Source organism: Carassius carassius, chromosome 11 (assembly GCF_963082965.1).
Source record: "Carassius carassius chromosome 11, fCarCar2.1, whole genome shotgun sequence".
Taxonomy (NCBI): Eukaryota; Metazoa; Chordata; class Actinopteri; order Cypriniformes; family Cyprinidae; genus Carassius; species Carassius carassius.
In genome coordinates, this window is record NC_081765.1 from 8,063,418 (window position 1) to 8,088,129 (window position 24,712).

Below are 24,712 nucleotides of genomic sequence, written 5' to 3' on the forward strand. Positions count from 1 at the left end.
GCCCGCCCTTTGCAGAGGAGCTAGCTGTCTGTCCTCTTTTGGTGGTGGTTCCTTCACAGAGTGTTTTGCCGTGGGCGCCTGTGTGTCTTTCACCTAGTGAGTGTGAGTGTTGTGTGGAGTGGAATTTAATGAGTGGGGTGACCTTAGGACACTCACTGCCCAGCTAGCTCCCTGCTGGCAAGCCTCAGCCCAAAAGTGTTTTTGTTTTGTTATTTTTGTTTTTCTTTGTTTTTGGCCTGGTGCACACTTAACAGTGCAAAACTTGTCTACCTCAAAGTTTTTATATATTAAATTATTGTTGAGAAAATAAAAGAGTATTTTTGTATTTTGATCCACGTCTCTTGTCCTCTGTGGTCACGAACCAGCGTGTCTTGTATAAATTTCTCCGTTTAGTGAAACGGGGTGGCGTAGTCTGCTTTTCAATTAGTTATACTTTTCCTCATAAGTGTAACTGTAATTTACCCGGTCCATCACCTCGCCACATTGAGGTAAATACACACAATGCCATTTAAATGTTTGGGGTCAGTAAGACTGTTATTCTCACCAAAGCTGTGTTTATTTGATCAGAAATACAGTAAAATCAGTAATACTGTGAAATATTAATTATTTTCCATTCTCCAGTCTTCAAGTTCACATGATTCTTCGAAAATCATACCAATATGCTGATTCACTGCTCAAGAAACATTAATTTTGAAAACAGTTCTGCTGCTTTGTATTTTGGTGGAAACTATGTTGCATTTTTTATTTGTATTTTTTATTTTTTTAGGATTGTTTGATGAATAGAAAGTTACAAAGAACAGCATTTATTTACAATAAAATATTTTGTTACATTGTGTTTACGCTCACTTTTGATCAATTAAATGCATCCTTGCTGAATAAAGTATTTTATTTCCATTTTTCAAAAAATCTCACTGACCCCAAACAATTATCTTGGATTTATTTTTTCACTGATCACGTTGCCTTTCTCCACAAAGGACACATGCGAAGCTGCCCTAGAATCTCAGAAGACAGCATAATCATCAAGCCTATACGTTTGGAATGGTTTTCACATCTTTAGCGTGCCCATGATGCCTTAAAAAGCTGCCCATATAGGCAGCTCTCTAGATTTTGGAAGCATGTGCAGAGGAGGTACTGGACATAATTAGAGAAGGTTAGTTACCGCTAGCCATGGCCCGTTGTCAATGTTTGTTTCTGTGCGTGCCACTGCTGTCACAGAGCCCTTGCTCTTCCAAGACAGCTGGCCGGGGAGAACGAAGCTCTCAGGAACTCATCACAGCATTCAGAGAAACCTGCAGCACACACAAAAGAGAGCAGAGATGGCATTCAGAGCACAGCCATACTTTTATTAGGACTATTTAATTCGGCTGAGGAAGGCCGCTCTGTTCCCAGCGCTCCAGCCAAACGCACAGCTACAAATGCCTCCTCAGATAGAACGAGGCTATAAATAGTAATGAAAATATCACAGTAACTCTCATTATCGGTTCTTAATGTGTGAACTCTTACCATCACACCAGGTCCAATAGTTTCTACAGCTGTGGTAACAAGACTGCAGGAAATGCCTTCAAGGACGTGTAGCTCCTTAAAGTCACTTTGAGACATTCTGTCAGTGCATCCGCTCTAAATGACTTACAGCTGAACCATCAGTCTTCCATCAAAATGACACATGTCATCCGCTGATGGGTCACAGTGTGTGCGAGTGAGATCTAACCCCCTCCTGTCTGTGTTTCTCCCTGACAGATCACATCCCCTCCTCCTGCACTCTCTATCCTCGTGAATTATATCATCCTGGAAATCAAAGTCTGGGAGATGGGGCCATTAAGCTGTTTAATACAGGTTGGATAATGGATCCCACACACGAAAAAAAAAAAAGCGAAAGCGCAGTGCTCTGTCCCCAGTGGGGAGGTGAGAGTGAAGTATCATCAGTATGCCAAACTCGTACCCCTCTGCCACTCTTAACCACAGCACATTATTTAAATCTGTCACGCGGATATCAACTTAGGAGCAATGCAATTCCCTTTAATTGAGAAACAATCACATCACAACTTTGATTAGGCATGGTGGTAATGTGTTTGCATTTTATTCTCAGGAAATGGATATCTGGTGAAAAAGCGTGCATTTTAACTCCTGGATTTTAACGCTTGATGACGTGCAGTACCGCTCAAAACATTTAACCCTATAAAGCCTACTGTAGAATTTCTAAGGCCACTAAATTATTCAAAATGATCCAAACTTTCCTAAAAAGCATGATGCACATAATCTACCTTCTGTCACCTAATTGATAGTTTAACATTTTCAGCAATCAACCATTTTGATGTAAAGAGTTAAAGCCAGCATGACATGAAAATTGGCCTTATTTACTTTCTTGATGCATGCTCCTGTTCTGTTAAAATTTGTTCTGTCTGTGAAATGACTTTCCTATTCTTGTAACGCCAATTTACATGATCCAATCATAAGAAAATGGAGATTCAATCAACTCCTGATGCAAAATATCAAGTCCTGGCCTACATTTTGTCTTGTTGAATATCTTGTTTCACTTATAAATGTGCCACATTAGAATAACATTTTTACCCTAATGCATACATAAATACATAAGATGGGACAAATATTGCTTGATGCACTCAGATGTGTGTATTGCTAAGAAGTCAACTGAACATTTAAAAACTTCAACTTTGTCTTAGATGTTTGTGCTAAATTTCTTCAGGAAGAATAAAGAGACAAGACTGAGCCATTTGTTGAGATACAATACGAGTATGGAAAGTTATCTGAAAGGTGTGGTTGCTCGTCAGTTTGTGTAAAAATGTATGTTTTTGAACAACATTTACAACAATCATAGGATTCAGACATGCCTTGTTGCCTTCCTACCACCATATGTTGCCTGCAGTAGCATTTTTCTGTTTTCAAATGTAGCTTTCGTGTGGGTGAAAAATCTAAAACATGCATACTAAGCAAGAGTTTAAGAGTGCATCTCCTCCTTCATCTCAATCTCACTGTGGGTAATGTGCCCTAAGTGTGAAGGCAATGTAGCATCACAAACACAGCTCAATATAGCATCATCTCATCCCTCATAAGGTCCAGAAGACAGCGTGGGGTAAAGCATGGCCAGCAGAAACACAACCAGAACTGCCTAATCATCTCTCCTCCTGTCGGTCTGTGCTTCTCTCCCACTGGTCATTACCAACAAACCTCATGGACTCACTTCCCAAACCCATCCGACTCACTTACACATATCATGAAATATTTACACCACAAACCATGTTCCTTTAATAATTCATGGACTCACTTGACATTTCTGAATCATTTAGGTGGCATCCACTTCCAAACTAGTGGGCCTTTTCAAATTTGGAGACTATTATGATCAGAATGTGAAAAAACAGAAAGGAAAGGGATCGTATGTGTTATGCATTTGCAAGAGGCTTGATATTATAGTTTCCAAATGCTTCTCAGGAAGTAAAATTGATGTATCAATTTGATGTGAATTGATTTTTATTACCTTTAACTTTCAATTCCATAAGATTCCACTACAAGATCCAAATAGTTGTTGTGTTTCTCTCAGCAGTATGTCAAGATTGATACGGTTAGCTGGATTTGGTTTTGTGATGTGTTCTTTGGTAAATGAAAAGGTCAGTTTTCGATGTCAGGGCCAGATTATGGATGGAGCCCGTGTTTCCAGGGCCTCTGACACCCAGGGCCCTCAAACTGAGGAGCCTTCTGAAACTCAGTGTGTGTGTGTTAGCTCAGCACAAGGTGCGTTTATTTTCATAACTGCAACTTTATGTATCTTAATTTAGACATTATTTCACACAGCTGTGTGCTAATGCTAACTTAAAGAAAAAAGTCTGCACACTATGACTGCAAACAATATTCCCCTTAGTTTACTAAGACATTCTCACAATGGTAATGTTTCAAGCCTGTCAGCTCTTCATTAGACCAATTATAAATGGATATAGAGCAGGCTGGTTAAAAACATTACAATTGTGAAAATGTCTTAATAAATCCAGGGCAATATTGTTTGTAGTCATAGGGGGTGTTGCATGTTGCATGCAAGTTGCATGTGTAAATTACCTGTGTCTGTGCATCTCTCTATACAATCAATGAAGCTGTGAGTTTAGTTACTTCAAAAACAGTGATTTTACGCCCTCGTTGCTGAGGAATATAATGGAGCGATCCATTGTCTTAGTTATTTTATTAATAAAAGTCAAAGAGCAGCATTGACAAGTTTCTGTGCTCCTGAATGTTTCTGTTTGTGCATACTGTGATTTCCAGTCTCACTCTAATATATATGTAATATTACTATTATTATTATCATCTAAAATTAAGCTTTTTATAGTTACTTGCATGGGTTTTTGTACTTTCATATTTATAATCAAGTTTTATATTTTCCATTGTTTTTAATTGAATTACTCTATTTATAATGCTTTATGTAACTCTCATTCACTCTTTATTAATGATCTTACATACAGTGTTGTATCTTTTTTTTTTTGATGGCTTAAAAGTGAGCTGCCTCTTGTTGCACTCTACAAAAACATTTTTATCAGTCTTGTTCCACTGTTCTTCTATCTACATCCGTCTGACAGATCCAAAATGCCAAACATTCCACTTCTGAGAACATCATGAGTATGTGCTTTCGGATATCCAGCATAAGGGTGATCTATTTATTCGCTTGAGGCCATGGAACAGATGATACACGTCCCACATGCTTCTCGTCGTAAGACCAAATGCATTCTATGCACAAACCAGTTTAAAAAGCTCAGCACAGCATGCTGTACATCAGCAAACAGTCTCACCTATGCAGAACTTGCAAAGGATTGTGTCTATATCAATGCTCCATGGTGTAGCTAATGTTTTGGTACAAACACATCATATGCTCAAGCTGCAGCCTGCACACAACATCATATTTATGGGATAATCTAATGTGCATGCTAAATGACACTTGCACACTTTCCAGGCATAAATCCCAATGAAGGAGTTCACTATTTAAGCAACATTATATCGACCACAGACATTTGTAACTTTTACCTCATAATTCTTACTTTATTTCTTTATTACTTTTTTATCAGGGTTTACTGCACAGTTCTGAATTCATATCTCATAATTATATCTTTATTGTACATAATTTTTGTATTTATTTTTGTACTTTGTATTTATAATCATCAGTTTGATATTTTCCATTGTTTTTTCTTCAATTGCATAATTCGTAATGCTTGTCACTCATTATTAATTATGTACTAGGGGTGCACGATATATATCGGCCGATGATTAATGCGCATCTCGTCAGTAAAGCCGTCAGTAAAGCACCTGATGGAATTTACCCCTGATTAGAGAACCTGCTTTACTGACGAGATGCGCATTAATCATCGGCCGATATATATCGGTGCATCCCTATTATGTACACAGTGTTGTACATTTCACATTTGTTGTTAATTACACACAGTTCTCACTTCACATCTAACTGCGAAACATTACTCCTTGCAATGCAAATTTAAATCTCACAATATGACTTTTTATCTTACAATTGTAAGAATTAAAGTATGAACTGTTATGTAAACCCAATTCTGAAGAAAAAAAGAAAACTTACAACAATAAGAAAAGAAACTTGAATTGTTTGATGTTAACTCAAAATTGTGAGTAAACTATACATTTATAATTGTGAGATATAAAGTAACATTTACTTTTTTTCATTTTTTAATTCAATGGCACAAACAGGCTTCCATAGTAATGTGCCTTATACATATTCAAAATTAATGTCAGTTTATACATGGAGGTGCAAATTTTTATTTTACATTAATTTAATCTACAATAATTATCTTTCAAAATAAGGTATGATAAGATCAGAGCTTAAAAATAATGACTGTTTCAAACAAGTTTCTCAAACTATTTGTTATTGGTCGGTCAGAGCTAATAGTCCCGCCCCTACACTCACACCATTGGTTAAGCCAGTGCTGTGATGTGTTAGACTGATTAAAATGCATAAACAAAGAGAGCAACACTTTTATAGCAGCACATACTGTAGTCACAATGCTTTTTAGGTGAATCAACCTACAAAAACGGCTTCCTTAAAATTGTCACATATTAAACCTGGATAGGAGAGGAAAATTAACAACAACATAATAAAATACACACATCATCTGTAAGTTAAACCTCTGGTTGTCTTCTCTTGACTTCTTGAAGTGCTTTGGTTCAATGGAAAAGAAGAGATCGATGGAAAGGCTTGCACACTAACACCAGCACAATATCTTTCATAGCTTAGTGCAAATTGTTCTTAATAATATCATTGGCAATACACCATTAAACCAAGGTCCGTTGATGGAGAAAAAAAACACATTTGGGAGGGGAAAAAATATCATTCCAGATGCAGTTAGTCAACTGACACTCAAATAGGGGTGTTGTATTTAAAAACTAAGGCAAATGCGTGCAAGCTTTTACAACAATTTCACTACCAGGAATTAACATCCATAATGCAACAGAGTTTGGCCTCAAACTGAAGTAGCTTCAGAGCTCGTATCTGCAGCTCGGCGTGAATACAGCTACTTCGTTTGAATGAAATGGCTAACGCAACACTGCATCCGAACAAAAGAAGTCTATTCTCCATTTGCTCGTCCTGAACAGAGTCAGAGGAGCGTAAATGGGTCTACAGGAGAGGAGCTCTAAAGATCCCTCACTGTATGACTAGACCTCCGCCAACTGACTGAGGAGAACGCAAAGAGCTCGCACTCTTAAACACATGGAGCAAAGACACTGACACCACATCCAAGATAAAGCATGTGTTCTAAAACTAAGCAACGACAGTAGCGTGTGACTAAAGACACAGATGTTTACACTGTGAGTGACAGTGTTTCTTTTGACTATGGTTTCTAAAGCCTCTCTCTCCCTCCCACACTGTTCCTTGGAAGCATGCACACCTTTGCATTATCCTAATCCCATTAGTGAGATGAAAAAGCGGGAGAATCCCTCGGTATGTATTACAGAAATGTAATTCCGGCTGGAGCATTGGTTAAGATCTGGTGAAGCACAGCTCTGATGGCTCTCCATAATCTTTTTAGTGCTGTTGGGCATGAGTGGTCATTGAGATGGGACTGAAGGGCGGTGGGAAACCAGTCCATGTTACAGATAGGACACATGAGATCACTAATGGTACTTCCTGAAATGTTTAATTATGTCAGAGCCACGTTTTGGCTCAGAGTATCAATTACTTAAGACATATCTGCATTATCGCACTGTTCATATTGTAAGTAATGTTGCTATCAATAGGTTTTTAATAAATCTTAAAGGGTTAGTTCAGTCAAAAATGAAAATTAAGCCATGATTTACTCTTAAAAGTCATCCTGAAGTCGTCCTATGTGTATATGACTTTCTTCTTTCAGATGAATTCAGTTGGAGTTATTTAAAAAATTGCCTTTAATCTTTCAAGCTGTTTGATTCAACTCAGTGGGTGTTACTCTCCATTGGTCCATGAGAAGTTTAATAAAAAGCAAATCCATTAATAAAAAAAAGTGTCTCACACGGCTCCGGGGGATGACCATAGGCCTCTTGTAGCGAATCGATGCATTTTTGTAAGAAAAATATCCATATTTAAAATGTAATAATCACTTTAATCTAGCTTGCGCTCACAGTTGTAAACGAAGCAGTTCCGGGGGAATGGCATACGAGGTCAGCTTTGTGCATGCGCCGCTCAGAAGTTATGCACACGGAAACGCAGCAGAGAGATCAAAACAAAGTTCTATTCTATTCAAAGTTCAACAATGCTATTTTTGATTATTTCCAGGCCAGCAAGGAAAACAGAAAGCATCAGTTAATCTTTAACCCTTTCATGCATGAATTATGATAACCTCAGTCAGGATTTTTTTCCTGTGTTTTTATTGCTCTTAGGGCATGAAAAATAAGATTTTATTTATTTTTATTTTTTTAATTTTCAAAGAGATCTTCAGATGTCCACTTGAGTGGACAGCATGCGGTTATGGTTTAAACTGAAGATATACTATATTTAATATAACACAATAATCAAACAGATAAAGTATGTGAATTTAACAAACTAATCAATACAATTATATCAAATCATGTGAAAACTATAAAAATATATGCAAAAAATATATATGCAAAATATTGCAAAGGCTTCATACAACTTCATACAAGTTGCACTTTGCTTATCTTTGATATTAGAACATGAGGACATGATTCCATCAGAATTTTCTACAGCCTGTCAAGGTTCAACTGTGGAAACCACTCAGATGCTCCCTCCAGTGCACCAGAGTATGGAGATTTACCCTTATTAGCTGATAATTCTGATTATGTTCAAGATGGACATGCACATTTCTATCATAGCCCTCGTCTGAGAAAACCTAGCGATACGTTTTTTCAATCTTATCTGAAATGATCAGTTTTGGGGGTAATGCATAACGCATTCAGATTACTTTTTTGATGTTACAAGTAAAGTAATGTGTTACAAGTAACATGCATTACCTAATCAGATTACTTTTTGATCTAACAAGTAATTAACTACAAGTAAAGTGCATTACCTAATCAGATTACTTTTTGATGTAACGAGTAAAGAAACACATTACAAGTAACATACATTACGTAATCAGATTACTTTTTGATGTTATGAGTAAAGAAACACATTACAAGTAACATGCATTACGTAATCAGATTACTTTTTGATGTAACAAGTAAAGAAACACATTACAAGTAACATGCATTACGTGATCAGATTACTTTTTGATGTTGAGTAAAGAAACGCATTACAATAATGCACATTACATAATCAGATTACTTTTTGATGTTATGAGTAAGGAAACACATTACAAGTAACATGCATTACGTAATCAGATTACTTTTTGATGTTGAGTAAAGAAACGCATTACAAGTAACATACATTACGTAATCAGATTACTTTTTGATGTTATGAGTAAAGAAACGCATTACAATAATGCACATTACATAATCAGATTACTTTTTGATGTAACAAGTAAAGAAACACATTACAAGTAACATGCATTACGTAATCAGATTACTTTTTGATGTTGAGTAAAGAAACGCATTACAAGTAACATACATTACGTAATCAGATTACTTTTTGATGTTATGAGTAAAGAAACGCATTACAATAATGCACATTACATAATCAGATTACTTTTTGATGTTATGAGTAAGGAAACACATTACAAGTAACATGCATTACATAATCAGATTACTTTTTGATGTAACAAGTAAAGAAACACATTACAAGTAACATGCATTACGTAATCAGATTACTTTTTGATGTTTAGTAAAGAAACGCATTACAAGTAACATGCATTACGTAATCAGATTACTTTTTGATGTTATGAGTAAAGAAACGCATTACAATAACGCACATTACATAATCAGATTACTTTTTGATGTTATGAGTAAGGAATCACATTACAAGTAACATGCATTACGTAATCAGATTACTTTTTGATGTTGAGAAAAGAAACGCATTACAAGTAACATGCATTACGAAATCAGATTACTTTGTGATGTTGAGTAAAGTAACGCATTACAAGTAACATGCATTACGTAATCAGATTACTTTTTGATGTTGAGAAAAGAAACGCATTACAAGTAACATGCATTACGAAATCAGATTACTTTGTGATGTTGAGTAAAGAAACGCATTACAAGTAACATACATTACGTAATCAGATTACTTTTTGATGTTGAGTAAAGTAACGCATTACAAGTAACGTGCATTACGAAATCAGATTACTTTTTGATCTAACAAGTAATGCACTACAAGTGTCATACATTACGTAACTCAGATTACCCAATTTTTGGGCTTTTTTCCATGTCAATGAAAGTTACATTCTAATAATACAAATACATTTATTTACAGTAAAAAAGTCAATGCAGATTAAGTTTTTAAGTTTTAAGTTTCAAAAACAATATTCACATTACAATTATGAATTGTAGCTGAAATATAGCAATTGATGCATGACGTCCACTACAGTGGACATGTGATTAATACGTGTTTTCTCTCAATCTAAATTCAAAACTCATAAGATATTGCTTGATGCTGCAATATTTTTTTTACCTACAAGAGTCTCCTAGGATAGAAGGAATGGGTGGATATTCCGGAGCAACTTTGCATGTCTGACTGACCCTTGGCCATCTTGGTTTGGAGGGGAAAAATCACATCGAAACACAACAGCTTGCCACTTGGTTGCAATGTATAGGATGATGCACCAGGGTCCAATGAAGAGGCTGATGTGCAACTTTGTCATAAAAACCCGTGCTAATTCAAGAAAATGCTTTTTTAATAGCTGTCCACTGTAGTGACCACTATGCGTAAAAGGGTTAATTTGTTGTGTGTGTTTTGGCTCTTCTTTGTACCAGTGGCCCTAGATTGTATACTGACACCTACTGGCCTAGATTAATTAACTCTATATTTGAGCTATTTGCAATCTTCTCATAAACGTAGATTTTCTTTTTTAAAATGTTACATTAAAAACCTAATAACTGTTAGTTGCTTTACCATATATGATGGTTTAACATCGTGCTCTATAGAATTTTACTGTAAAATACTGTGAAATGTATGGTTTTTGCAAGCAAATCTTTGAATGACCATATAACTAATTAAGTAAAAGAACATTCCCAGAAGTCTGTGTGTGACACACATATGGTTTTATTTAAATATTAGTCTTCTGTGGTTCTTCAAATTATTATTATTTTTTTTATCATTAATGTACATTAGGGTGTTTTGTGTTACATTATTTTATTATTGATAATTGTATTGTATTCATGTCATGCGTGTTTCCTGAATGGTGTTTTGCGTGTATGACCCTGTGCACCATCTATATACGAGTATTGACAATGTTTTATGTACAGGCCACTTACAATGAACTCTGATTCAGTAGATTGGTACATTAACATTATATAATTTAATGAAATATACAGTTGTACGTTGTAAAACATACAGGCACTATTATGCCATCTGTAATATTGTCACCATATTATGGTTTTATGGTGGATTTTTGACAACCACAACTGTTTTTTACAATGAATAATAAAACAATTTAAACTCAAATCAATATATAAGCAAGTCATTTCTGCAAAATGGTCTACTTTGTGATAATGACCAGCAGAAAGTGTATTATATCTTACATAAATATGGAGGCAAAAAATAGTAAATGAATAATAATGAAGCCACCAATCTCAAAATATAAATGAAATCATTGAAACTACACACTAAAACTGAAGCTCAGACGCAAAAGATGAAAAACAATTGTCTTGCTAGATGTTTCTCTCACTTTGTTCAGCACATTTGTAGCTAAACAGGCAAGAAAAATGAGCAGTTGTCACCAGTGAGGACAAATGGGGTTGTGCTGAATTTCGCTGTAGAGATATCTTTGCTTTTATTTTCCTGTGTGTAAAAATGAACAAGCCTACCTGACTGGCAGTTGATACCAGAACAGAAGCCGAGAGCCATGTCTGATCCTCCCTGACTGGCCATTTCATCTCCCTACCCTACAACGTCCACCTAATTGGCATTCACTATGAAGCATATCCATGTCTTTCAGCTACCCTCTATCCACTCTGTCGCACAAGGTATGATCTGTAGCTGTGTGTCAAAGCAGAACAGACATTCATCTGTGGATTATTTCTCTTTGTTCTCTCTCTGGACAGTGCCGGGGCACATCACTGACAGCTCTGAACTCAGTGTTATATGACAAACAGGAAACAGGCCTGTGCATTTCTGTAATAAGACTCCTATTTGAGGAAAAATTAATTAGTCGGCCATTACATTGCAAAGCTAATTAGTGTGTCTGTAGTGCCTGCGGAAGTGTCCGGGATGATTCAGAGTGCCTGTGGATAGCCGTCCTGCCACTGTCAGCCCAGAACACTTCTCAACTCTTAATGAAGACAAATGTGAGCGATTGTGTTTGCAGACACCCAACACAAAGGAGCATGCAACGGAAGTCAACTCCTCACATCTGCTCACTCCCTTCCTCCAGCCTTTCAGCCATGATCCCTCACTTCCTGCTGCCATTCGGTCCGCCACACACTATTTTTCTTTCTCTGACCACTCACTCTTTGTCTTTTTCCATAAGAAAAGCGCACTTTCTTTTCTATGAATATGCAAATTAGCCCCGCCTCCACTCAATCAGCTCAGACTGCCAGCTCCACTTTCACATCGTTAACTGAAGTGGTAAATGCTAGACAAATGCAAGCGGTAATATTGGATTAATTCAGCAATATTCATATGCTTTAACCAGAAACTGATTCCAAAGAAGAAGAGGAAGAGCGAATAATAAAGGGTTGTCTACAAGACTGTGTATTATAATGGTAATGCATTTTATGTATCACACTCTACAATGCCACATAACTGATATCATTAGCCTTTATGTTGCTAATAATGTATTGTTAGAATTACACAAATAGCATTCTGGTTCACCATTTCAGAAAAATACCTTCAAAAAATCTTAGGTAGAAACGCTCATCTAATGATATTTAAAAGCCCCACCCCACAGGTTGATGGGATTGTTTGCATGAGGGGCTCTCACACCAGAGGATAGTTTTTATAATTCCTATGATTATTGGCAGAAGTACCCAATTTTGGGGCATGTTCGCACCGCAGAAACTGGGAACAGCTGTTTTTATATCAATGCCAATTGGGGGTACTAAATTAGCTCCTACTTCAGAGTAGGACAATATGAACTACCAGTTATGTCCAGTGTTGGGGAGTAACTAGTTACATGTAACGGCGTTACGTAATTTAATTACAAAATTAATGTAACTGTAATTAGTTACAGTTACTAAGAAAAAATTAGTAATTAAATTACAGTTACTTATGAAATTTTGAACGATTACAAAGTGGATTACATTTGAATATTTACACACATCCATATACAGATTTAACTGATATCTTTCCCAAATTGGACTGACTATTCTGAGACATACCCCCCTAATAATTTCCTGGGATGCGGAAATACAGTCTGGGTATAGAATCCAGTCATAAAAACGAAATGCGGACGGAATATGCCACCTTTTGGATGACTAAATCAAAATTAGGTCAGTACACTTGAATCAAAACATGACATGGACTAGTGTCTGTGAATATTAAGCCCCAAAAATGCAATATATGACTCCTGCACATTCTGCGTGTCTGTGGAAATCAGGCGCGGACTGGACACTGGGAGAACCGGGACAATTCCCGGTGGCCTGGCAGCCGATTTTGCCCGCTATTTTAATATCATTATTGTATAATTGCCTGCCAAATGTAAAGCGATCATTTGCGAATCCGCCATTTGATAATTAAATCTCTAATAAATCATGAATTGTTAGTCATGACTCGCGCGCTCTCCGCGCCTCCGCCAAACGGTTTGGATCAGACTCCGAGTAATCAATGCGAGAGAGAGAGAGAGAGAGAGAGAGAGAGAGAGAGAATAGAGTGGAGTGGACTGTGGAAGCGCACAGCTGGAGCAGAGAAGCAGAACTACTGTTCAGGGTTTCAGGTCAGTTTCATCTGTAAAGATGCTTTTTTGTCTTTGTTTTTTTATTTATTTAATCAAGCAGCAGCACGTTGCTCATCAGTCATCACTCAAAATACTATATAAAGGACATCATTATTATCTGTTGTAATTTTACAGTAGTAATTTAGCTGAAAAACAATCAGATTTTTTTTTATAGGTTTAGGGGGAGCTACGAACAGACAACAACACAACCCTTACGAAAATTAACGTTTTAATATATTACTATAAATCCAGAGAAAATAGTTACTACTGTTTAACTGTGGTAACCAAAAAATTAAAATGTTATTTAAAAATAAATACAAATCCATTTGCAAAAAAACAAAACAAAACAAGGTTATTGTATATAGGCTAAAAAAAGCATGGTCAATTTTTGTAAGGGAAAAACATGACTCGTGTAGGCCTACAGTATTAGGATTTTTCTATAAAGATATTGTAGTATTGTAGAGTATTGTATTGTAAAGTATAGTTTTGTTCAATCTTGAGTATTAAAGTCATGAGAGAGATGGATAACAGGGCAAAATAAAGAGACTGAAGAGAAAAATAGAAGTGAAGGTGCAGTTCAGGAGAGAACTTTTAATTATTTAGCATGTCCCCAAATTAAATATTTAAACCTTTTTTTATCTCAGGTCCATACCAAAAATAGTTTTTTTCCATGAATTTGTTTGTATGAGTTTGAATTTTCCAGTCTGAATTTTTTTTCCAGTCCGCCCCTCCTGTAAATTAATGGCAAAGACATGGTTTCATTTACTACACATAGGCCTACTGAAGCTCGCAGTGTTTTCAACCTCTGCCGCCTCAATATAGGAGTACACGAGCACATAAACATAATTTCTAGAACTGCTTTGTGTCACTTAATGAGCATTTTACTTATTTTGAGAAAACTATCATCATATCATATACAAAGAGACAGCAGTTTAAAAAAAACACCAATGTTTCAGGAGTTTATTACACAGAATACGACACATGCTTATTAGATAACTGTATTTGAGTTGATGTATATGCTTTTATTTATTATTCTTTAATTTTCACAAATTTAGAAAAGTAATCAAAAAGTACTCAAAAGTAATTAGTTACATTACTTTAATAAAGTAATTGAAAAAGTTACACTACTATTACATTTTAAACAGGGTAACTTGTAATCTGTAACCTATTACATTTCCAAAGTAACCTTCCCAACACTGGTTATGTCTATAATACATTTTAAACTTTTATAACATCTGGCTGGCAAATGAGACCATGGTAATGAGCAGTGGCCAATGAAACTGAGAGAGAGTCTGCAAGAGGACAGAAAGGCAGTGGGAAGTAGGCGTAAATAAAAAACATCACTGCTGCCCACATCTCTCCAACTCTCTCAACTATATTTTTCTCTCCTTTTCACATTCTGTAAAAAAAAAAAAGCACAAACCCTGTTGACATTGTGTCAAGAATGAACTTGACACAATGAGTTTGTGAACGATTTGAGAACGTTTGAGACCGACGTTGCAATATGTGATAGGGAGTTATATAGAAATATCACAGGTAGTCGACAGGAGCAGAGTCGCCAATCGCTCTCTTAAATTTTGTCCAACCCATGAGGGAAAAGAACAGAGGAAAAATAGACATTGTAGCCATGAACTAAGGATTTATTCCAAAAAATTTTCATTTGTGGACACATTGTACTAATTCCTTCCCTCATTATTGTTATTTTTTTTTCTCTCAGCTTGTCATGTGTGAGCCTAAGTAGAAAAGTAGAAATAAGCATGCTTTTAATAAATTGTCAATAAGTTTGAAATCCGCTTCGAAATCTCCAAAATCCATTTGTTTTATGCCATTACTGGAATGTTTCCTCAGTGTTTTGTCTGTGTGGAGTCTAGTGTGACACAAAAGTAAAGACTTAAGTCACACTGCACTGCAGGTCACCAACTCAGCTCCTCAAAATGATAACGTCTTTTCTTTTACCCTGCCCTTTTCCCAGCTCTCGTCTCATCTGTCCGTTCGCTCCATCTGTTGCCCCTGTCTGTTGACACCCACTGCTGAGGGTCGGCTCTTGGCTGAAGGTGTAGTAGTATAGTATCACATGTCAGATTTTTGCAGGACAAGCACCTGTGCACTCACGCTCTCGTGAAGAGAGCAGACCTTTGGGATTTGGCCCTGCATAGACATGCTTTAATACTAGAGTCTGAGAGCATGTTAATCCATGTGCACATAAATGTAATGTGTGATAAATCCATATTTATGGGTCAACAGGTCCAGCATGGATTAACACACTGAAGATTACATGTTTTCTATTTTGAAAGTTATTTTAAAAGATTATCACCACTCATTTCCCCCTTCCCTTTTTATTTTCATTTTCCTTTATGAGATGCCACAATGCAATATGTTGTTTTGAGTGTAGCATCTGCCAAGAGAATAAATATGCATTTTTCATGCATCTTGCTAACCTTTTCGCCCTTTTTATTGATGACGGCAGTATACAAAAAATAGATTTTTTTGGATTTTCTGAGGAATATCTGAGCTGTGATTGCATTACCCACAATGCCAGGTTCTCCGAGTGTTTTATAAAGTGTCAATATGTGGATGCTAACTGTCTCAATGGTATTCTGGTCCCTACGCTATATAGTTTTTTTCACCTGATGGGCAATAAAATGGGCAAAAAAACTGAGTCATGTTACATTAAAAATGTATTCAAATACGATGAAATGAGTGAAAAAATCTAATTCATTCAGATTATCAAATTTTTATGAGCAATGGTATTCTGGTCCTTAGACAACTCTATATGCTAGATATTTTTACATCGTGGGTGATAAAGTTAGCAAAAAAAAAATCTAATTGAATTAGAAAATCTAATCATTTTACATAAAAAAGTACATCGAGATTACACTGGAAATAGGTTAAAAATCAAATAGCTTCACATCAGCCACATTTCTGCAAAATTTAGTGAGCATAAAAGGTTCACTGTCTTTCTGTTCATCAACATGGCAAATCCACATGTCCAACCTGAACCTTTTGCATGGGGAATCCTTTCTTCCTCACATAAAAAAAAAGAAATAAAATTTGCAACTGAATTTCATCTGTAAAAAATCAGCAAACAACAGTAAATGTGAACATACCTTTACACTAAAGGAGGGACTCAAACCCTTTTTCACCCACAAAAAATGGTCAGGGAGGAATGATACACCTATGTTTAATATTTAGTATTAGTACTAAGTATGAGTAAAAGTGGTGAACAAATCTGACAAACACTCAAATGAGTGGCATAAACATGGTAGAGTATGTGTGCTCTAGTACAAGCTATACAAATTCATTCTGTCTCCCTTTCTCTTTCCTCTCTCTCTCTTTATTTATTTTTTAGATTAAGACTCACATCTCAATCTAACTAATCTCCAAACAAACTATCCTCCATCCTCCATCACAGCATTCTGAGCTCCAGTCACCAATTTTATCCACCGCTGGCCACAGAAGCCATTTGTGGTGTTGTAATCAAATCTCAGCATCTAGAAGTGTGACTGAGTGTATTATATAAAGTCTAAAGAGGAAACTGAAGTTGGTATATGGTTGAAACAGTGTCTGTCTTGGCCTGCATAGAAGGTCGTATGCATTTTTCCAAAAACTAGCAAGAATCAAAACACTTTCTCTTGGCATCATTGCATGTATCCTTGAAGGAGAAAGCAATCAGAATGCATTGCAACAAGGTCAGGCAAAAGAGTTCATCCAAGATGGCAGACAAGATACATTTCTGTTACAAAATGTATTACAATATAGATTCATTATCAATAAACATTTAAAAAATATATAAATAGATAAATTGACCCAATATTTTTACCCGTTTGTGCATTTTTGTTATTAGAGTACTACATTGTTAGGTTAGCATCGTGCTAATGCCAAATCTATTGAAATTAACTGTACTGTAAGTCGCACCATCTCATGAGGTGCACTATTTGTGTGATGCTTATGAAGATGCTGCCTATGAAGAACATTACTTGAGGTTAGAATGCTGCCTGTGTGGGCAGAAAATAGCAAGGCTGTAAACATCACATAAACATCATCTGAAAAGCATCACATTTAAATATATTCCCTTCAAGCATATCATTTCTGTAATAAGTATGCTGAAGTGTACTTCTTTTTGACAAGGGCATGTGTGTGTGTGTGTGTGTGTGTGTGTGTGTGTGTGTGTGTGTGTGTGTGTGTGTGTGTGTGTGTGTGTGTGTGTGTGTGTGTGTGATGTGGCGGCTAGCAGCATGTTGGGGTAATGCTTCTAAGTCACAGTGAAAGTGACCAGATGGCGAAAGCGAACTGAAGCATTCCTCTAGCTATGACTGCTCTGCATTTTAAACAGCCTGCCTCATCATGATCTCACATCACACACACACACACACACACACACACACACCCCAAACACACACGCACACAGGCAGAGCCAATTAGCATCGTGCTGCATTTCACACATTGCCTGTAAACCTGAGCCAAGAATTTTTAGAGACAGTGGTCCACAGAGAAAGGGTGAAATAGCACAGGATGTTATTACAGCCTGAAAAGAGCCGCCATGGCCATTGTGCTCATCTAACCACCTGCAAAACACGAGTGTATGTGCTCAGAAGTAAAGTGTTGTTAAAGGTGAAGTGTGTCCTTTTTTACCATTGTTTAAACACATTATCCTATCACATTTATTGTGCAGAGTCAACTACTGTATAATTAGGTTGACTGATTTCCCTGAAAAGTGTAAAATCTGTTTGCAAACATGAGAAAAACACTATATTCTGAAGTACACTTCCAACTGACATTCCACGAGGCCTCGGCAGAGATCAGTGACACGGCTGACATTATAAATAACGTGACAATGCAAATGAGATGCATTAAATTAAGTACATACTCTGACATTCAGCTGCATTATTTGAGTAAAAACTAAAAAAAATTCTGATGATTTTCCTGGTCTGTACGGCTGTACAATTTGGCAACAAAAAAAAAGTGTATTGTGAAAGTGTAATATCATACTACTAATAAAAAAATATACTATTATTTTGAGATAATTCTGTTTAAATGTATCCATTCAAGCTCAAGGGGATGCGAATGAGGAATCAATTCTGTGTTTGTGCGCTTTCTGAAATGTTAAAATTACTTAGAAACTCATGCTAATGATTAACTTTGATCCGTTTTGCTCCTACAAGTGAGTGAACAACTCAAATCAGCCAGACTGGAAGACACAATGGCCCCGGGACGTCTGTCTAGTGATTTCGCGAGACCTTGTATGGAAGCCGACGTATTTAAAGGAAAGTCGACCCCTCAGCCTGGACCACATCACTGTCTTTACTGGCTGTTTTTAGAGAATATTTGCATTTAATATTGCATTAGCTACCCATTTGCTAGACTGTCATGATTTTGGCTAATGCAGGACACTACTGAATGATGTGCATCAGAGGAGAAGTGGATATACGCAATGCTGACCGAAAAAGAAGTGAGTATATACCATATACCTGCGTATATCCTGCACTATGCCACTGGTTGGCATATGTTGCATTTACAAACACACATTATAAGCGACCCAAACTCAGAGCAGATGCAGGGATGAGTTCATGTGCAACAGCATTCACTGTGAACCGAGATGCTGAAAACACCAGTGTAAATGAACACAGTGAAACTGCAACACACAGATCATATGTTTCTATAATTAAACTGCAGCCTTTGTGATCTAGCACTCACACTAAGCCATATCACGAGTTTATTTAATTGAATCGCACAGCCCATTCTGACAGCATGCCAATTTGGATAAAGAAATGATGCACTTCACCTTTAAGGCACAGTTGTCTTATGATACATCACATAAACTGTTATGGCTTTCTCTACACTGTGTTAATACAGATTAAATGTCATCAGTGGGCCAAACCATGAGAAAAAATCCAGAGATCGCAATCTAATCCCATGAAATACACAAGGGAGGTCAAAGACTCGCAAATGACCACGATATAATCCCCATGAAGAGAAGCGCTGAAGACTTGAATGCATATCATGTTTAAGTGGAATATTCCCCAGACCTGCTAATGAATCTCACAGCTGTGCTGATTTAACACTCACACCAGCCAACGTGATGAGAAAGTGTGTCTATCCTCACCACGCAGATAGAGAATATATAGACACATCAGAAACCCTACTCTGGCCTACATCCACACTACCCAATCCCCGCCAGAAGCTGTTTGTTAAAAAGAGCTGAACCCAATTCCCACTGGTATTGGGTACAACTGTGGCCCCGCTGTCCCATGCACAGATGCTCCACTGTGGGACGTTCCTAAGAGCCAGAAAAATACTACACAAACACAAATGCTTTGCCAACATGTTGAGTGTGCGGCCCTGTTGTAGTTATATATGATACATTTTACATAAGATACAAATCAACATTCTCAAAAAGTTCATTATTTTATTTCTCAAGTCAAGACCTTCCACATCAACAGTAAAAAAAAAAAAATAGACAAGTTTACGTGAATCATATGAAAAACAGGCTCTGAAAAAAAATATTTTTGTTACTGCATCAAATGTTCCTTTTAAATTAATTTTAATATTATTTACTTATTTTATTTCACATTTTTGCTAATGAGTCATCTTAAATAATAATTATAATAATAATAATAATAATAAATAAAATCATTTAAAAAGAATCATTAAATAACTAAATATAATAGAAGTGGAATTCCAAACAAATTATGTTTCCACCTGATGAATACAAATAGATTAATAGATTGAAGTTGGTAAACGTTTTTGAAGTTTTGAATGTCTCTTATTCTCACTGAGACTGCATTTATGAATAAAAATACAGTAAAAACAGAAATACTTTTTAAATATTAGAGTTTAAAATAACTGTGATGATTTTTTCAGGATTCTGTGATGAACAGAAATTTAAAAAGACCAACATTTTTTTTTTTTTAAATGGAAGGATATGTAACAATGTAAAACTCTTTAATGTCTCTACTGTTCACCAGTTTTAATGCGTACTTGCTGAATAATTTCTTTTAAAAAAAAAAGAAATCTTACTGACCCCAGTTTTTTGAATGTTACTCTTTATATTGTGCTAATAATCAACAAAATTCACAATAATTTTTTGAAGAATTATGCTTATGCTTATATAGAGTTATTGGACTACACAAAATCTTTCTCATGAATGAAAAGTGAACAAACATGTTTGACAATATTTTGAGAATGATAAGCGAGTTCATGCATTAGTGTGGCAGTAACAAACTTTGGTACTCAAGAGGGCTATAGAGTTCTCTAAAAGCGTATGTGCCATTAAATTGGATATGTTAGTATTCAGACAGCTATCTATAAACATTTTCTATGTAATCAGCCTTGTTCAGCTCTGTCAAATGGCTCACACACTTGCATAGAGTATCCGGTCTAAGATTGTTCTTTGTGTGCCAGGCTTCTCCATCCACACCCATCTCGTCTAAATCCACTCAGCCATCAGGCTTTATTACAGACCATTATGTTAGGATGTGAGGAAGGCCAAGGCTGAATGAAAATGATTCCAGCTCCTGTCAGTCAGTCAGTCGACCCCTAAACATTATAAATGGATGATGAAGGTTCACTTTCACAAGGCAGTGGAACCTTTTATCTCACTCTCAAGTTCAAGACCTCAAACAGAAACCCCTCTGTATTGGTTGAAAGACTCTGAATCCTTGACCTTGGATCCATACGGCTGTTTACTGTTGATGGAGTGTGAAGCTCTCAGCCCTAAAGGAGCGCTGTTGTTCCTGGAACAGGGCCAATGGCCATACACCCTTCAGAAAGATATGCAGAAACCCAACGAAACACAGGGACGGGGAGGAATCCAATAAGAGGTGGTGAGAAACACTGTCCGGTCCAGAAGTAAACATCTCCAAATAAATCATCTCTGTAATGAACCTAGAATTGCATTGGTATTTGACAAATCTGCCCGGGACTCCTCTCTGCCAGGCCTTGCCCTTGTGATGGAAAATCTTTATGCCAAGTGTCACCAGGAGCAGTGAAATATTACTGACGCATTTGTTGCTGTATTTCAGGTACTCTGCAAGGACATTATACCCAACACCATGAGAAAGATAAATTAGCTGACAGAAATCATGGCTGCCACCACAGAGGACAATACACCGTAGGGCTGCATGTTACTGGAAAAATACTGACATTGCAATATTTTGTTTTCTCTTGATTTATTCTATGATATGAAAAAATGCATAATTTTTTACCAGTGGGACTTGCATAGTTATAATCAGAAAGAACTCATTATTCTAGAATGAGAGGGGTGATATTGCAGGAGTGCAAAAATATATATATAAAAAATGTAATATTATTATTTTTAATTTTTTTTAAAGATGAAAATATTTTTTCTGAGCACAAATAATCTTTTTATTTTTTGAATGATTTGGGGGAAACTTGGGTTTATTCTTTACGAGAACTCAAAACTAACCAAAAAGTGAGTTTAAAAAATATATTTCCAATTGAGTTTACATAGATAACATTTGATCAAAAACAAAGTAAAATCAGGAATATTTCTAAATATTATTATGATTTAAAATACAAAATAAAAAAATCTGCAAAATGACTCCAGTTCCTTTTCAGGAACTCGAGCTGCGTCGAAACGCTTTTGGGGAACGTCCCTGACGAGACCGACTCTGAATATCGTGTGCAATCAGTCCATCGGAAAGGCGTGACGTCACGGGCGGGGTGACGTAGCGACCAGGAAGCTATAAAAGCACGTGCCGTGCAGCTGAATCTGTCGAATCTGTCAGCAAGCGCTCTGTGTGTGCATGTCAAAGTCTGTCCTGTTGGTCCTATTTATTGTTGTCTGTCCCTTAGCCATTAAAAGATCGCTAAAACAGCTTAATATGCCAAAACAAAAGCAAAAGACCTAACATATGAAGGGCGATTCCAAGCCACGTTATAGATTGTGTGTTCCTCCCTGCCCTCGCTACATTACGAGTGGGGATACACACAGTTTGTGCGTGGCTTGCCTGGGATCGAAGCACGCTGAGTCGGCTCTCGAGGGGGCCGACTGCCCGCATTTTGAATGAATGCCAATGCGGACGCTTCGATCCCGCAGGGCTCTCTTCGAGAAGTGAGCCTTCGCAAGCGTTCCTCGCGATGCCGGTTCCGCTTTCGCCGAGGCGAAGCCGCGCCGGCATTCGTTGGGTTCGCAGATCGATCTGCTGGAAGGTATGGAGACGGGCACGTCCTTATCTCCTACGTTCCCACCAGATCTGCCTGATTCCGGGGTTTGGAAGCCCGAGCTTCGGCTCTTCCCCCCGAGCGTCGGGCTTGACGCTCTGCCTTTCTTTCTCCGAGGAGATTGACACGGAGGGCGTCGGCGAGCTTGTAGTTGCACAAACAAAGTTGCATAAGCACAGTATAAAACAAACTGTCATTATACGGGCAGCGTTAGTGAGCAGCTATTTAATCTCCGAGGGGATTAATATTGTTTGTGTGACTAAGCTATTCGCGCGCTGTCGAGGCAACGCGTGTATTACATCATTTTCAGTTTTGATGTGAATTTTTCCATACCCGACCGCGTGTCTGGTTATTTTAACTCCATTTAATAAGCAGGAGTTGGTTCTATCACTTCAATGTGTACTTTATCACAATCTAGACCGTGTTTACTTGTCTGATTGTTTGATTATTTTTAAATTCTGAGGAATATGACTCTGAGAAGTCAATATATCACTATATGTGTACTTTATCACAATCTAGACCGTGTTTACTTGTCTGATTGTTTGATTTCACTAAATTCTGAGGAATTTGGATTGCATTAGATTCTGAGGAATCTAATGACTGTTATCTAACTTCGAGAAGTTCAATATATCACTTCAATGTGTATTGTATCACAATCCAGACCGTATTTACTTGTCTGATTGTTTGATTTCATTAAATTCTGAGGAATATAATGACAGTTATTTGACTCATGAAGTTAGATGTACTGGAGGGACTGCTGGGCGGGAGCAGCCCCCTCCGCGTACAAACAGTCACGACTACAGAGGGCAGCCCCTACTGGGGTAGAGCGGTGTCCACCTCATTACACGGTGCCCGTCTCACCTCAGTGCCCTCGGGAGGTGGGTCTGCCAACCCTGCCGGAGTTTCAGGGTGCAGCGGCCTCCAGCGAGCACTACTCAGTTATTTCCGCCCGTGAGCGTAGCGGAGCTGGGATGCTCGCCTCCCCTTCGGGGGCCTCTTACTCCAGAGATCAGTCTCGAGAGACTGATTTCCTTAGTACATTAGCTAGCAGCGTGGAAACTACTGCCAATGTATCTCAATGGGTCCTGCGCACAGTGGAAAGACAATAGTCGGCCTCCTGCAGGCTCTGGTTATGGAACAAAAAAGTGAATACCCTTTTTAGGAAGGAGGCCATCGAGGTGGTCCCTCCTCTAGTCAGGGAGTCCGGGTTTTATAGCCGGTATTTCATAGTTCCAAAGAAGGATGGGGAGTTGCATTCGATCTTAGACTTATGTCATCTAAACCTCTCAGTAATGTCACTGAAGTTCAAAATGCTCACTGTCAAACAGATTGTAGCTCAAATCAGATCCGAGGACTGGTTTGTCACAATAGATCTCAAGACGCATACTTCCATATCCATCCTTCCACAACACAGGAAGTTTCTGAGGTTCGCTTTTGGGGGCAAAGCCTACCAATACTGAGTACTTCCCTTTGGCCTCGCACTCTCACCCCGCACGTTCACGAAATGTGTAGATGCGGCTCTGGTATCCCTCCATATGCAGGGCATCCGCATTCTGAACTATATCGACGATTGGTTGATTCTAGCTCAATCAGAGCAGATGGCGGTTCGACATCGAGATGTCGTCCTCGCACACATGGGGGAGCTGGGTTTGAGACTAAACGCCAAGAAGAGTGTACTTTCTCCAGTTCAGAGAACCACCTATCTAGGCGTAGTGTGGAATTCGACCACGATGCAGGCACGCTTGTCTCCTGCTCGGATCGAGTCGATCCTCACATCAGTCGAGAGAGTCAAAGAAGGCCAGTCACTCACTGTCAAACAATTTCAGAGATTGTTAGGGCTGATGGCAGCTGCGTCCAACGTGATACCTTTTGGCCTGTTGCACATGAGACCCCTACAGTGGTGGCTCAAGTCCAAGGGCTTTTCCCCGAGGGGAAATCCACTTCGAGTTATCAAGGTCACGCGGCGGTGCCTTCGTGCCTTAGACATGTGGAGGAAACCTTGGTTCTTGAATCAGGGCCCGGTGCTGGGAGTTCCTTGTCGGCGTGTAACGCTAGCGACA

The 24,712-nt window shown here is 37.7% G+C and overlaps 1 protein-coding gene across 6 annotated transcripts in view; it reads right to left on the bottom strand.

Annotated features, from left to right (window-relative positions):
• Nucleotides 1-24,712, bottom strand: part of LOC132152717 (ecto-NOX disulfide-thiol exchanger 1-like) — a 108,795-nt gene that overhangs the window by 48,172 nt on the left and 35,911 nt on the right. For 3 of the 6 annotated variants that reach the window (XM_059561556.1, XM_059561553.1, XM_059561554.1), the window contains one exon: nt 1,160-1,289. The exons of 2 other annotated variants lie outside the window; for them this stretch is intronic. In XM_059561556.1, the coding sequence (XP_059417539.1) occupies nt 1,160-1,169 (10 nt within the window). In that variant the 5' untranslated portion in view covers nt 1,170-1,289. Of the gene's footprint in view, nt 1-1,159; nt 1,290-1,503; nt 1,744-24,712 lie in introns of those variants that run through there. One more of the 6 variants, XM_059561555.1, reaches the window with a different exon arrangement.